The sequence below is a fragment of the Mastomys coucha genome, unplaced genomic scaffold, assembly GCF_008632895.1.
Source record: "Mastomys coucha isolate ucsf_1 unplaced genomic scaffold, UCSF_Mcou_1 pScaffold7, whole genome shotgun sequence".
NCBI classification, from domain to species: domain Eukaryota; kingdom Metazoa; phylum Chordata; class Mammalia; order Rodentia; family Muridae; genus Mastomys; species Mastomys coucha.
In genome coordinates this window covers 93,684,744-93,698,228 of record NW_022196913.1, presented here as the reverse complement: position 1 = coordinate 93,698,228, position 13,485 = coordinate 93,684,744, and the positions used below count along the sequence as shown (strand labels likewise).

At 39.7% G+C, this 13,485-nt stretch overlaps 1 protein-coding gene across 3 annotated transcripts in view; it reads right to left on the bottom strand.

Moving 5' to 3' along the window:
- Positions 1-13,485, bottom strand: part of Col14a1 (collagen type XIV alpha 1 chain) — a 224,054-nt gene that overhangs the window by 77,342 nt on the left and 133,227 nt on the right. For all 3 annotated transcript variants that reach the window (XM_031359565.1, XM_031359566.1, XM_031359567.1), the window contains exons 24-26: positions 7,808-7,954; positions 3,649-3,705; positions 315-454 (exon numbers count right to left, since the gene is read on the bottom strand). In XM_031359565.1, the coding sequence (XP_031215425.1) occupies positions 315-454; positions 3,649-3,705; positions 7,808-7,954 (344 nt within the window). The remainder of the gene's footprint in view (positions 1-314; positions 455-3,648; positions 3,706-7,807; positions 7,955-13,485) is intronic.

Below are 13,485 nucleotides of genomic sequence, written 5' to 3'. Positions count from 1 at the left end.
ATACTCTGCCTTAATATAAAATAAGTACCCCTGCTAGCCGACAATCTTTAATTTGCTGATCTCAGTAGCTCTTGCAGAGACATCTAACCTTTTGACACTGAAGTATGAAGCTATGATCTACAGATCTGTTGGGCTACATCATAGTAACCTTGGATGCATGCATCCCATGAGCTACAGGTTGGACACATCTATGAAGATTAGGATTCCATCATCGCAGTTCTTTGATTACATCCCCTGACAAGTGACTACAGTAAGAGACTAAAAGTAATTTCTGAATGCACAGGGCAATGCAATGATTGACGGGTTAGCCTTACCTGAGTTCCATCTGCACCAATCTTGTCCAGGGCTCCCACAGTGCTATACAGAAAATTGATGATCTTATTGAAATTGTCATCTCCTATGCTCCAGGATCCATCCACCATGAATACCAGGTCTGCCTTGGCAGCTTTACATACTGAAGACCAAGAATATTTTGAGTCAGGGGTTACAGGAAAATAATATCATTATCAAGCCAGAAGACAGGTAACCATTGCTTTCCAGTAACTAAATCTCTTTCCAAAAGGGAAAACTTAAGCTATTAAGATCTGCCTTCTGTGCTCCTAAAACTTTACCACCATCATTTATTTCCCTTTCATGCCCAAAGCTCCCATTTATGGTTGAAAGCTTCTAGTGAACATGTGAGAACAGAGAGAGAAATAAATCCAGCAATCACTGTAAAGAATGAAAATGAGGGATAGAAGAAAGGGGGTAAAAGGGATGGAGAGACTGAAGCAAACAGCAAATTATCTAATAGTCACTGACAAAGCATAAGTCTATGCAACCACACTGCACACTGTGCTTGTTGAGTCTGAATTAGTAGCAGAGGGGCCAAGCTCGGGAGGAGGATGTGATACGGTGGAATCAAGTAAACTACAATAGGGGATGTGGTGCAGTAGCTAGAGTTGCCCACCCAGCATGCTCAAAGTCTTCTGCTTGAACCCCAGCACCCCATGAAACTGGGCATGGTGGCCCATGTCAATAAGCCTGACATTGGAGAAGCAGAGGTAGGAGGTTCACAAGTTCATGGTCATTCTTAGCTACTGACAAGTTTAATGCTAGCCTAACTCACATGAGACCCTGTCTTTTGAAAGTCTACAATTCATTGTGAATAAACATAAGCAAACTTTAATTACTATGTTGCTCAAAAATCCCTTCTATACCTTTTTACCACCCACTGACACGTCCCAAAAAAGAGTAGACACCAATACTAGCAGAAGGAAGCCACCACCTGTAGTGACTATTGGGTATCAATATAATAAAAAAACCACGTAACAATATAACCCAAACCCTTCTCCATTGAAAGCCCTCTCTCAAAATCCCCTTTGGGCAGCTCCTCATTATCCATTCCTCTTTCCAGCTATTACTGTGGATCATTGCAGTTAACTATGCTGTATGCTGAAGCACACAAGTTGTTCTTCAGTCATCTCAATCTTTTCATCCTAGTTCAGTTACATCCAGATAGTCTATGAGATAATTTGCCTTTCTCCTTTCTGAGAAACAACAGCCCAGTTCTTATTGTAGGAGCTTGACTCCTTTCAGTGGTCCATAAGGTAACCATCCTTGAGAGAGGTCACACCCAGGGACAGTGAGAAGCTGCCGAGCTTGCTTTCATGATTTTCATGTGACTTACATAATTTTATAGATTCACAGTCTAACTCTAAGATAAAAAGGATTGCAGTCTTTCCATGGAAAGATGAAATGAACATTTCATCTTCAAAATGAAAGCAAAATTTATTTTAAATTTTACTAATGAATCATTTGCTTAGAATAAAAGAAAATTCATCAACATGCATGATGGATGAAGAAATTACATTTAGGATATAAGGTTGTGTTTTGTTGTCATTTTTTCCTAAAGCCTTTTTTATAACTTGAGTTATAAGTGATCTAGGATAACTTTGATAATAAAATTTGATATACTTTAGGCTTTTAAATAAAAATTCCAGTGCCAGATGTGGGATACCTCCTCTCCCATTGTTGATCAAAGGTATCCTAAAAATCTCCAAAATAATAGTCTATTCCTATTACTCTTAGCTGCCCACCAAAACCTGATGATAGATCTCATTGCTGAAGATACCACACAATTGGCCATGGGGCATAGTGAAATCATATTTGTACTGCCAGGAAGCTTCCTTCCTGCTGGCTGGCTTTCATGGTACCAGACGCTGCTGTGTAGGCTACATTGGAGGAGCTGCATAACCCAGATGTGAGCACTCTGCACTAACATTTGTGTATACATGTGTTCGTGCATGTGTATGTGTATCGATGCATATGGAGACCTGAGGTTGATGCCAGTTGTTTCCCAAAATCACTCTCAACCTACAGGGCATCTCACTGAATTAGAGCTTGAGTTTGCCATTTTTGTTAGCCTGGCAGGGTTACATGCTCACATAATCTGCCCAGGGTTACATAGATCTCACCCAGCTTTTATGCTGATGCTCAAGTCTGAACTCAGGTTCCCTATGCTTCTGCCTGAGAATTTTACCAACTGAGCCATCTCCCTGGCCCGAAGTTATCTTTCCTAAGCAAAGATTTTATTAGGCCATCTTTCCCTTAACTGAACTTCTTGTGGCATCACATTTTTAAAGGACAAAGCCCGATCCTTTATGTCACATACAATACCTTTCATGACTCTATCTTTACTCTTTACTGTGTGCCTCATTAAAGTATTGATGATTCCCCAAACACATTATGGATTGCTCGAGCATTATGTATTCTATTATTTATCTCTTAGGATTGTCACTAACCAACCACAGCATTAATTGTTCTCATTCCTGAGCTATCACAATCCAGTTTCTCTTTTATAACTCATACCACTGACACAATTATCTGCGTTAGTACCTATTTCTCTTATAACACTGAAACCACACAAACAGCAGCAGCAAGCACTGTTACAGTACATCTCCCCCTGCCCCTGCCCCCACTGATAAATGCTCATTAATGGGATCAAAGTCAATGGCCATCCCTTTGCTTGGAAGCTTAAATAACTCCCTTGGCAGCCCCAGCTACTGCAATGAGGAGAGAAGCTGGAGAGGCATTTCAGGGCAAACTGGAGACCATTTCCCTTTGCTTTAAAATTATACACTAGCTTTTCATGTACATGTTATGTAACTATTCTTCCTTAGTGAGCATTCTCTATTCTGAGTTTTTTTTCAATGAAGTCAATATTATGCAATTCTATAGGAAAAAGTCAATCTGTGTATACAATTTATTATTAAATGAATTTTTTAAGTTGTCATGGTTTGATAAGCTATGTATGTATATTAAGGAGAAAATTAGGTAAGACAATAAATATTTTATGTTAATTCCTTTGTTTTCTTCTAAAAATTGTATTTAATTTATTCTTGAAGTGATGTGTATTTGTACGTGTGAGTTTATCTATGTGAGCGCAACCTCCAGGGAGGCCAGAGGCTTGGCATCAGTCACCCTGGAGCTAGAGTTGCAGAGAGTTGTGAGCTGCTTGATGTAGGTGCTGGGAACCAAACTCAGACCCTCTGCAAGAACATGTGCTCTTTCCTGCTGAGCCATCTCTCCGGCATCCACTTTGATTTTCACTGAATGAACAAACAAACGCAACAGAAACACTCATGCTGTCATTCTTGTTCTCCTTACCTTCCTTTGCTGGTGGGATGGTTGGAGGAAAAGTTGGTGGCTCCGTGGGAAGTGATTCTATGTAGGAAAAGGACAAAAAGCACTCTTAAGTGATCTCATCCTTCAGGAACAGAGGGAAGTGATACAGTGAATCTTTATTCAAGGTTATCAGTGATGTTGATAACAGCCTTCTTTGAGGATCTCATGACTGCTATAAACTAGTCACAGCCTGTGAAAACTAGCTTTATCCATCCTTTCACAACACACCAAAACCTTGAAATGCATTCTGCCCCCATTCAGCTGCCCAGCAGGAGTCAGTGTAATCAAACTGCCAACTACAAAGTGGCTCTGATGTTGATTTAAGGCAGAAATCCTAGCCCTCTGGTGAGATGTAGGTTCTGGCTGCTTTCACATAGACAGGGAATCTCATTTCCATTCAGCCTAAGCATTGACCATGAATCTTTGGTCCCTGACACGTCTTTTTCTTCCCAGCCTGTGTCTCCAAAGATGCCACTGACAAATGAAATATGATTCACCCTCTATTCTGCTCAGTATGCATCTTGAAAAAAGCCTCTCATTTCTGAGAACCAAGAAGAAATACTTAGGGACTGGAGTGTGGTCAGATCTTTCCAGCCTGCAGCATGCAGATGACCTGGCAACAGTCAGAGAGAAGATGGATTCTTGTGCCAACTCACGGCAAAGCACCAAGGAGTTGTAGTACCATTGCTACCTACAGTTGTAGGTAAAGATAAAGTAGTATTTTGTTTTTCATTTTTATTGATATGACACTGACTATTTATAAAAAAAAAAAAAAAATCTGGGAAACGCCTCTACTGATAACGCCCATTCACAAAGCGGAACTCCAACTTCAAGCAACCACAGCTGGGTAAGTTCAAGCTCTGACAGATGTTAAAAGGGAATTCCTTCATAAGAAGAGATGGATTTTGTATTCTCTTCTAATCTGAGAACAAATTATATTAAATTAGCTTCGTGACATAAGGGAGTCAACATGAAAGAATGAGGTAACTTTATACTACTGATAAAGGGAAAATGTCCATGAGCTCATTCCTGTGTGACACAAAGCAAGTCCTCGGACACCATAGCAGGATCCCATTCGTGGGTAAAGTAAAAGGCATTTTTGGAAGAAACCACAGTGAAAGAAATACGTCTTTCTAGAAAAAAGAATGAGGGAAAATACACTTTATGTGATGTTCCCGTTCCGTTAAGGATATATGTATGAATCCCTGTTGTTTTTTTAAAGGTTTTTGTTGTTGTTTTGAGAATTTTAAAATTAAAAGGGAGAGAGAGAAGATGAAAAGACAGTTTCTAATACTAAAACTGTGACTGCAAAACTTTCTTTAGATCACTACAAAATGCTTCCAAAGCCTGGCTGATGCACTCAAAATGACTTGGGTCACCTTTATTATTACGCATTTTCTTTAATATATAAGACTGAGACATATCCTCAGTTTCATCAATAAACTCAGAATCAAATCAAGGGGAGGTTTGTTTGAGCAAAGCATCTGGCCAAAGTCTCTTGGGTATGAAGAACACACACCCTGGGGCAGCATGCTTATACTCCTCACACGGCATACAGATGGTCTCTATCGTCAACCATATGACAGGCTGTCACATAGCAGATAAACAGGCTCGATCTGTGGTGCTTCAGAAAGTTGAACGAGAGCCAGTGGATGGAAGCTACAAGAAGACAGATATCTTCTGTATCAGGGAAATATTTACATCAAACTAAGAGATCCAATTGGGATTAACCCTGAGTTGCTAGCTAACAGTTGTGAGATTGAGGTTAGGGGATTAAAGTAGACCAGGGGTCACAAAGTCAGTTGTTTTTGACAGTCAGATAAGCACTGAGCATGAACAGAAAACTTAGCCTATAAACCTGAGAACCCAGAAATTAAAAACTTCTGGCAGATTGGCATCAGGAGGGCTCATGGGCTGTCTTTGAAAGCTGTCCAAAGATTTTAAAATGTACTTTTAAAAAACTTTTAAAGTAAAGGTCCAGAGAAAATGCATGATGGTGATCTGTAGGTCTGAGGCGAATAGTTGTGACTCCCAACAAGGTAATGGAGACGACAAAAGTAGGTGTTCAATAAAACACAAGTTAAAGAGCTCCACAGATACTCAAAGGTGTGAACATTCACTGCCACCATTGGTGGTTCGAAAATAGATCGTTAATTTTATGGATGAGCAAAAAGAATCTTGGAGGTATTGAACTTCTCAAGACCATGATGGCCTCACAGAGATCCAATAAAACATGCTTGACTCCAAGACTTGTGTACTACCAAAGACCTGTTAACTTCAAACATTATGTGATGAGAATCCATAAGACATAATTCCAGTCAACCAGAAAAGAAATGAGCACCTGTATACATTTCATGGCTTTGGTAGATTTCAAAGACATGCTAATTAAACATGGAGATACAGAAAGCTGTCTGCTATATATTTTTGTTCATATAAAATGTCTAGGAAAGGATAACACAAAATAAAGGGCATTGCTTGAGGTTACCTAAGAGTGGAAAGGTGATAGCATAAGGCTGAAATTTCTTTGGGATGATGGAAATGCTTTAAGATGGTAGTGATGTGTCTATGATTCTTCCAGTATACTCAAAATAACTGAGTTGCCCACTAAAAACTGGCCCTTAGATTTAATGATATATGAAGGAAACAGGGTTCCCACAGATATATAAATTATATGTCAAAAACACATGTATAAAATGATATATTTATTGTAAAATAAAGTTTCTATATTAAAATTTTAAATGATTCAACTTATATTTTAATCAATTATTTTTGGAAGCATCTCACTATGGAGCACTGGTCAGTCTGGAAGTCACAGAGATCCCATCGCCTCTGCCTCCTGAGTACTACAATCAAAGATGATCTGTAACACATAAGCTCGTCCAGTGTTTTTAAAGGGAATATGTTGACTGTGATTTCTTTCTCCGTGGCCCAGCAGCTAGAAGATCTGTATAAGGTGGTAGTTCTTTCTACGTGCCATGGAAAAAGAGAAGGAAATCCCAACATCTACCAACTGTTCATATGCTCATATTCTAGAAATTAAATTTAAATTAGAGATCCTGAGTTAGGCATACAAATACAACCACCCTCACTTCACTTCTATTAAATCTATGTTATCCATCTCAGTGGCTATGGCCTCCAGGTCAGGAACTTTTTATTAAAAGCTACTGTAAGACCTAGAGGGGATAGGGACTCCACAGGAAGACCATCAGAGTCAACTAACCTATACACTTTGGGCTTCCCAGAGACTACACCAACCAAAACCCATACAAAGACTAGACCTAGTCCCCCCCTACACACACATATATAGCAGGTGTGCAGCTTTGTCTTCATGCAAGTCTCCCAACAACTGGAATGGATCTTACCCTGACTCTGTTGCCTGCATAGGAAGCTTGTTCCCCTAACTGGACTGCTGTCTCTGACCTCAGTGGGAGAGGGTGTGCCTAGTGCTGCAGTGACTTGAGAGTCCAGGGTGGGTTGGTATCCAAAGGGGACCTCCCACTTCTCAGAGATGAAAGGGAGGGATGGGAGGGCATGGGCCATGTAAGGAGGAAACTGGGAGTAGATGGGGACTGCAATTGGGATATAAAGTGAATAAATAAATTAATTAATGGGGAAAAAAGCTACTCTAAGAAGCTGACACCCTCAATTCCTTGGAACATGTAAAAAGTGTCTTGTTTTAATTTTATCCTTTTCTTTTCCATTCCATGCATCAGATCTGGGGCCAGCTTGAAAAGCAGCACAAGGGCCTCTTAAGGAGGCAATAACTCCAGGGTCAGCCAGTTGGAACATGTTGGCTCTGAGCCCACCCTCACTGCTGTGATAAGATGGTATTGTCCTCAGACTTGATTTCACATACCACATACCATGAATGCTTCTTATGCATTTGGATCATAATGTAAATCATTGTTTCAAGCCTTTTGCCATCAGATGGCTTTGTGGCAACATGTAGAGAATGGAAATGACTCTGACGGCAGTATCAGGGCGTTGTGAAGAATTTTGGAGTGGATAAAGGGGAAAAATGTGCATGGCTCATACTCCTAGGCAACAAAAACTATTATTTTTCTAAACAGGATGAAGCTGTAGTTCCATATACATATGCTATTTGCTTATTCCAAGGGGGATCAGAAGACACTTGACTTACGTGTTTTCTGCATGATGCTCACACTGGGTCCCTCTATCTCCTGGAGCTTTGTGTAAACACTGATTTTATACTCTGAATCAGGCTGAAGTCCATAGAAGCAATGCCTGTTTACACCTCCTCCCACGGTGGATTCTTGTGCTTGTGTGTCTACATTAAAAGCAAAAAGAAAAAAAAAAAAGAAAAAAGAAAAGAAACAACCATTTCGTCAATTATTAACTTCTAAAATGCATAATAGGAAGAGCCTATATCACGCAACCCCATCATTTACATTTATCTGCAGCATTGTATCTCCAGGTAAAATTTGTTATATAGTCATTGAATTTCTTCTGTTAAAAAAATTACATTTAGAGACCACCCCAGGCTTCAGTATGGCAAAAGCAACCAAGCAATCACAGAGTTCTACACCAGATGTTGAGTCATCAACCTCAAGTCCAAGAATGCTAAGACTTGCCATCAACCCCAAAGTAGAACTGCTGGCAAGAAGAGTCATCAGTCTAGTTCCAAAAGGAGTGGGAAGGTGCAAAAGACTACCAATAAGGACAAGAAAATCCTGCCATGGATCCCAAAGAGAAAGGCTTCTGAGAAAACTATACTACCTACAAAAAAAAAAAAAAGACTAAAAAAGCCAAGTCACTACTGAAAGGCTGGAGAATCTTAGAATTTAAAATGAGGGCATTTAATAGAAATGTATGTATAATGTATAACCTTTACCTAGAAGGGGGCATGGAAAACCTCTGTAACAAGCCAAAAATGTGGAGTAGCCAGTTCCAGGAACTTGGCTAACAAACAACCTCAGGGCTCTGGTTCTTGATACCTGCCCCTCCTGACTGATCCACAATGAGGGCAGAACTAGGAATGAAGGTCTACTGGTTTACAAGGCTCTACACCCTGCTGAGGCTCTCCACCCTGCTGACCGATAGATAAAGATTACATTCCTAGAAGGAGTATGTTCCCTTCCCTAACTGAATACCTTGGGCTGGGTCCCTCTGAAATTTTCCACTGTTTTTAATGTTATGTTTCCTTGGTAGCCCTCTCCCCGCCCCAAGTTTGTGGTTTTTCCCTTTAAATACCCCTCACTTCTTGTGTTCGGGGTCGAACTCCTCTGGCCAGCATGGTCACGAGATAGACCCCGGTACCGGCCTATTCCAAATAAACCTCATGTGATTGTAGCAAGTTCGGTCTCTCATGAGTTATTGGGTGGTCACGTCATCCCGAGACTTGAGTAAGGATCTCCCCAGTTCTGGGGGTCTTTCAACTACCTCTGCCTGAAGGAAGAGATGACAACTAGTACTGAGACAGAGACAAGCCATAGCAGCATGGAGAGCTCCAGCGTTTAGACAAGTGAAAAGGAAAGCCAATGGCCTCCACATGCCACCAAAGACCTAGAAATCCATTCAAAGGTCTGGTACCCTGAGCAATGTCAAACTGTGTAGACTGAATATTTACTACACAGTGCTTTGACACTTATGAAAATAAAGTCAATTTGATATGAAAAAAATTACATTTACTATGGACAAAAAATAAGGCTTATTATTTTTAAATTGCCAAGTCATGTCTTTATTGAATGAACTACGACTGCACATAATTATGTGCACATGTCTTAACTGATCTGTGACACTCAACTCCCATTTATTAAGCTTGATTCACCAGAACATAGTCAAGTGATCACAGACTTACATAAAAGGAACAGTCTACATACTGTTTACAATTTAAGATCATCCAATAGGGTTCCCTTCTAAGCAGTGATCTAAGACACTGCAATGTTGCAGTAAATCTCCAACTCAGATATGCCCCAGCAATGGAAACACAACTAAATTAATATGAATACAAGCTGTGTGCCTACACTGGGCAGATTTACCACTACACTACCATCTTCCCCATCTATGAGACCCCCATATAACTTGTTTCTCCAGGCCACGTTCTGCTCCTCTTTCCTTCCACCTCCTTCTCTGTCCCGGCCTCTCTCTCTCCTTTTCTCCCAAAACCTTCAACTCCACCTTCCCCTCTTCTCCACCCAATCACAGACTCTAGCCTTTATTTATAAATTAAGGTGGGAAGAAGGCTTACAGGAAGTCACCTGAGTGCTGACTTATTCCTTATTTGCAAGTCCTCACAGGAAAACAGGATTAACATCAAATACATTTAGCCCCAGGGCTATCCACAACACTACAGTTAGAATTTGTTCTCAAGGTAACATGCACAAAAGCTTGAGGCATTACCAGGACAGTGGAGGAGTCCTCAGAGTGCCCCTTTTCTTCTCTGTCACACATGATTTTTTTAATTAATATTTTAGGTTAACATACAAAAACTGGATTTCATTACAGCACTTTCATGCTTATGTGTCATTACTCTTTGTTCTAAGTCATTCCCCTCCCTTACTGTCCTTCCTTATCCTCCTCTTTGAGCCCCCCTTCATCTCCTCAAATAAACCCCTTTGGCTTTCATGTCACACAAATTTCCTCCCCCTCTCCTTTGATCCTTATTCCCTCTGAAGACCTCTTCCTCCTCTCTCATTTCCCCTACACACATCTAAAGCTTAGTTTGTCCTTGAATTCATTATGCAGCTAAATTTTGTTGTTATTTTTTTAATTTCTGATCCTACTGCCTCCATTTTCTGAATAAGAGATGGGATAAGAGATGTGTGAACCATGCCCAGTTTTTCGAGGAGCTAGGGACTGAACCTTGAGTCTTTTGGAGAATAGGGGAGCAATAGATCCCTGAGCAAGTTCGCTATCTCCAACCTTGATTTTGATCTGACACCTGTGATTTTTTTTATCACAAAGGAGATTGAGGAAACTTAGTATGCCTCTTCTAAACTTCCTGATTGCACTATTAAAACCCTTTTGTGTTCATAAAAACACCCCTTTTAACAGGAAATGATGCTAAAGTGGTTTAAGGCCACAGAGACAGGAGAACTGTCTCCTGGTCACTGGTAACCAGGTCCTCTCAGGTCAGTCAGAGAGTCGGGTCACACCTTCTGTCTTCCCCATGTCAGAGTCACAGAGAACATTGGAAGAGTAACCATTGAGCCTCTTGTCTTCCCACACCCCCAGTAAAATTGCTATACCTCTTTGGAAGAGTTAGTGCTAGCCCTGGGGTCCAGAGCCAGAGCAACTTGGTTAGTCACGTTCACCATTTATTGACAGCCTACTTTATCCCATTTATTCCAGGTCCCATGTTGGCTGTTTAAGAATAACCACCACCACAAACAGCAGCAGCCAAAAAAGCTAATGAATGCTTATCATGTGCCAAGAACTATCATACAGATTTTTATGTATACTAATCCATTCTATTATATCATCTATAATTATCCTCACTTTAAAGACAAGAAACTGGAGGCCAGAAACATTAACAAGTTGCTACAGTCCCAAGCTCAGCCACAAACTGAAATTCGAATTCAAACTCTAAGCTCAGGTCTCAGAGGGCATCAGCACTACATCATAAACTGGTGTAAATACTTAATTCTTCAAAATGAAACATTCTGAGAATTCTGGAGTGTTCTCTAGCTAGAGACTAGCTAAGGGGTCCTCACAAGTCAGGGCTGGGATTTTCAAGGGTTTTTAATTACTGAAAAGTTTCAGAATTAGTCATAATATTTATTTCTTGGCATATCTAGAAATCTGGCTAGAGGGAGGAATTGTCATTACTACAAAAAGAACAAATATTAAAATTTCCCTCCAGGGGCCAGCAATATGGCTCAGTGGGCTAACGGTGCTTCCTGCCAATCCCAGGACTTGAGTTTGATCCTTGGAACCACATCATAGATGAAGGACAGGACCAGCTCCCACAAACAGTCATCCATACTTGCTGTGGTACATATGTGCTTCCCCCTTCGCCGTCACCAAATACACAAATAAAATGTAACTTTAAAAACTTCTCTTGGAGGCCCTTGGTCCTGTGAAGGTTCAATGCCCCAGTGTAGGATGGTGAGGTGGGAGTGGGTGGTTGGGTGGAGGAGCAGGGGAATGAGATAGGGCATTTGCGGAGGGGAAAACGGAAAAGGGGATAACATTTGAAATGTCAATAAATAAAATGTCCAATGGAAAAAAAAAAAAACTTCTCTTGAGATTAATTCTAGATCTGTTCCCTAAATGGTGTCTTTGCTTTTTTTTTTCTAAAGATTTTTAAAAATTTTTATGTGTATATCTGTGTGTGTCTATGTGAGAGCATGTCTTGTGTGTGGGCATGCTTGAAGAGACCAGCAGAAGGTGTTGGATCCCTAAGAGCTGAATTTCCAAGAGGTTGTGAGCCACCCAACACAAGTGTTGGGAACTAAACTACTCCACAAGTCCTCCACAAGAGCAGCAGGTGCTCTAAACTGCTGAGCTGTTTTGCCAACTCAAATTGTGTATGATTAATCCATGCCTTATAACTGCTTATTGCTAGGAATTTAGAAACTACTGTCAAAGGCTGCATGGATTCAATACATTATATATTTTGTTCATCAGTTAGTAGGAACTACCTGTTTCCCCAGAAAAATCACTTCAGAAGTTTACATTAAAAACAGCATATGCAAAATATAAAAACAAATAAATTGATTAAATAAAGACAACACAGCATTTTTACCTTTTAGAAAGCATGATATCTAGACAAACTTTGACTTTATATTTCAATCTGTGTCAATATTTATTTATCATAATAAACATTAGTTTGAATTTTGGCTATGGAACAATGTTGACCTCTAAATTAAAGTCATTTTGTAAATGACATTTGAAATTAATTTCTGTATATTATGACTGTTAAAAGAATTTTATAAGTGAACTTAATAAGTACTATTTATTAATATATTTGCACTGGGCTAAGAGTATGCTCAGCATATGTGAGGCCTGGGGTTTATCTTCAGCATCACAACAAAGAACGTCAAATATACTTGTGCTCAACAACAAATTGTCTATCCTAATTCATTTCTCATATATCATATGTAATGATCAAGTGAAAATCATTGGAGAGCACCAACTCCACAAAGCTGTTCTAAGGCCTCCAGATGGCCTTCTTATGTGGTAAAAACACTTAAATTTAAAAATAATTACTGTTTTGTAAGATTATATTTTACCGTGAAAGCTTAGTAAGCTATTTTTAATATCCAAATTCATTCTGTGCTTCCAAGGCTCAGAAACCCGCAAGGACTGTTTCTTTCTGACTTCTGAGCATGCCTTGCAACTGACTGGAAGTCTCTGTAAGCTACCATAAGACAAATATTTTCTGAATCTTATGCATAGAGTATAAAGATCTGTAACCCCAAAAGCTTTTCAGGGATTCCCTCAGGGAATCATCTCTAGGAATGTTCTATTTCTGCCATTTCCTATTTTGCATGGATATCTGTGTACTTCTTAAGGACCCTTGAAAATAGGATATTAATGGGCTTTACTGCAAAAAAAATTAATAAATCCACAAATCCTTGGAAAATTGGAATGGCATATTAAAATTAATGGCAAACAGTACTAGCTTGATTCCCAACAGTAACAAAAAGGGGATCCATGAGTGAAGGTAGACACATGTTGCTTTTGGCATGTGTTTCAAGTCTAATGGCTTTGCCTTAAAGGAAAACAAAATCCAAATTGATCAAATGATGACTAACTAACCATTTTAATCCCTCTGCCCAAGGTAGAATGTTAATTCAGTTTATTTTCTTAGAACAGAGTAAAATGGCCTGTCTTTGTGTATTTGTTTCTAAAAAA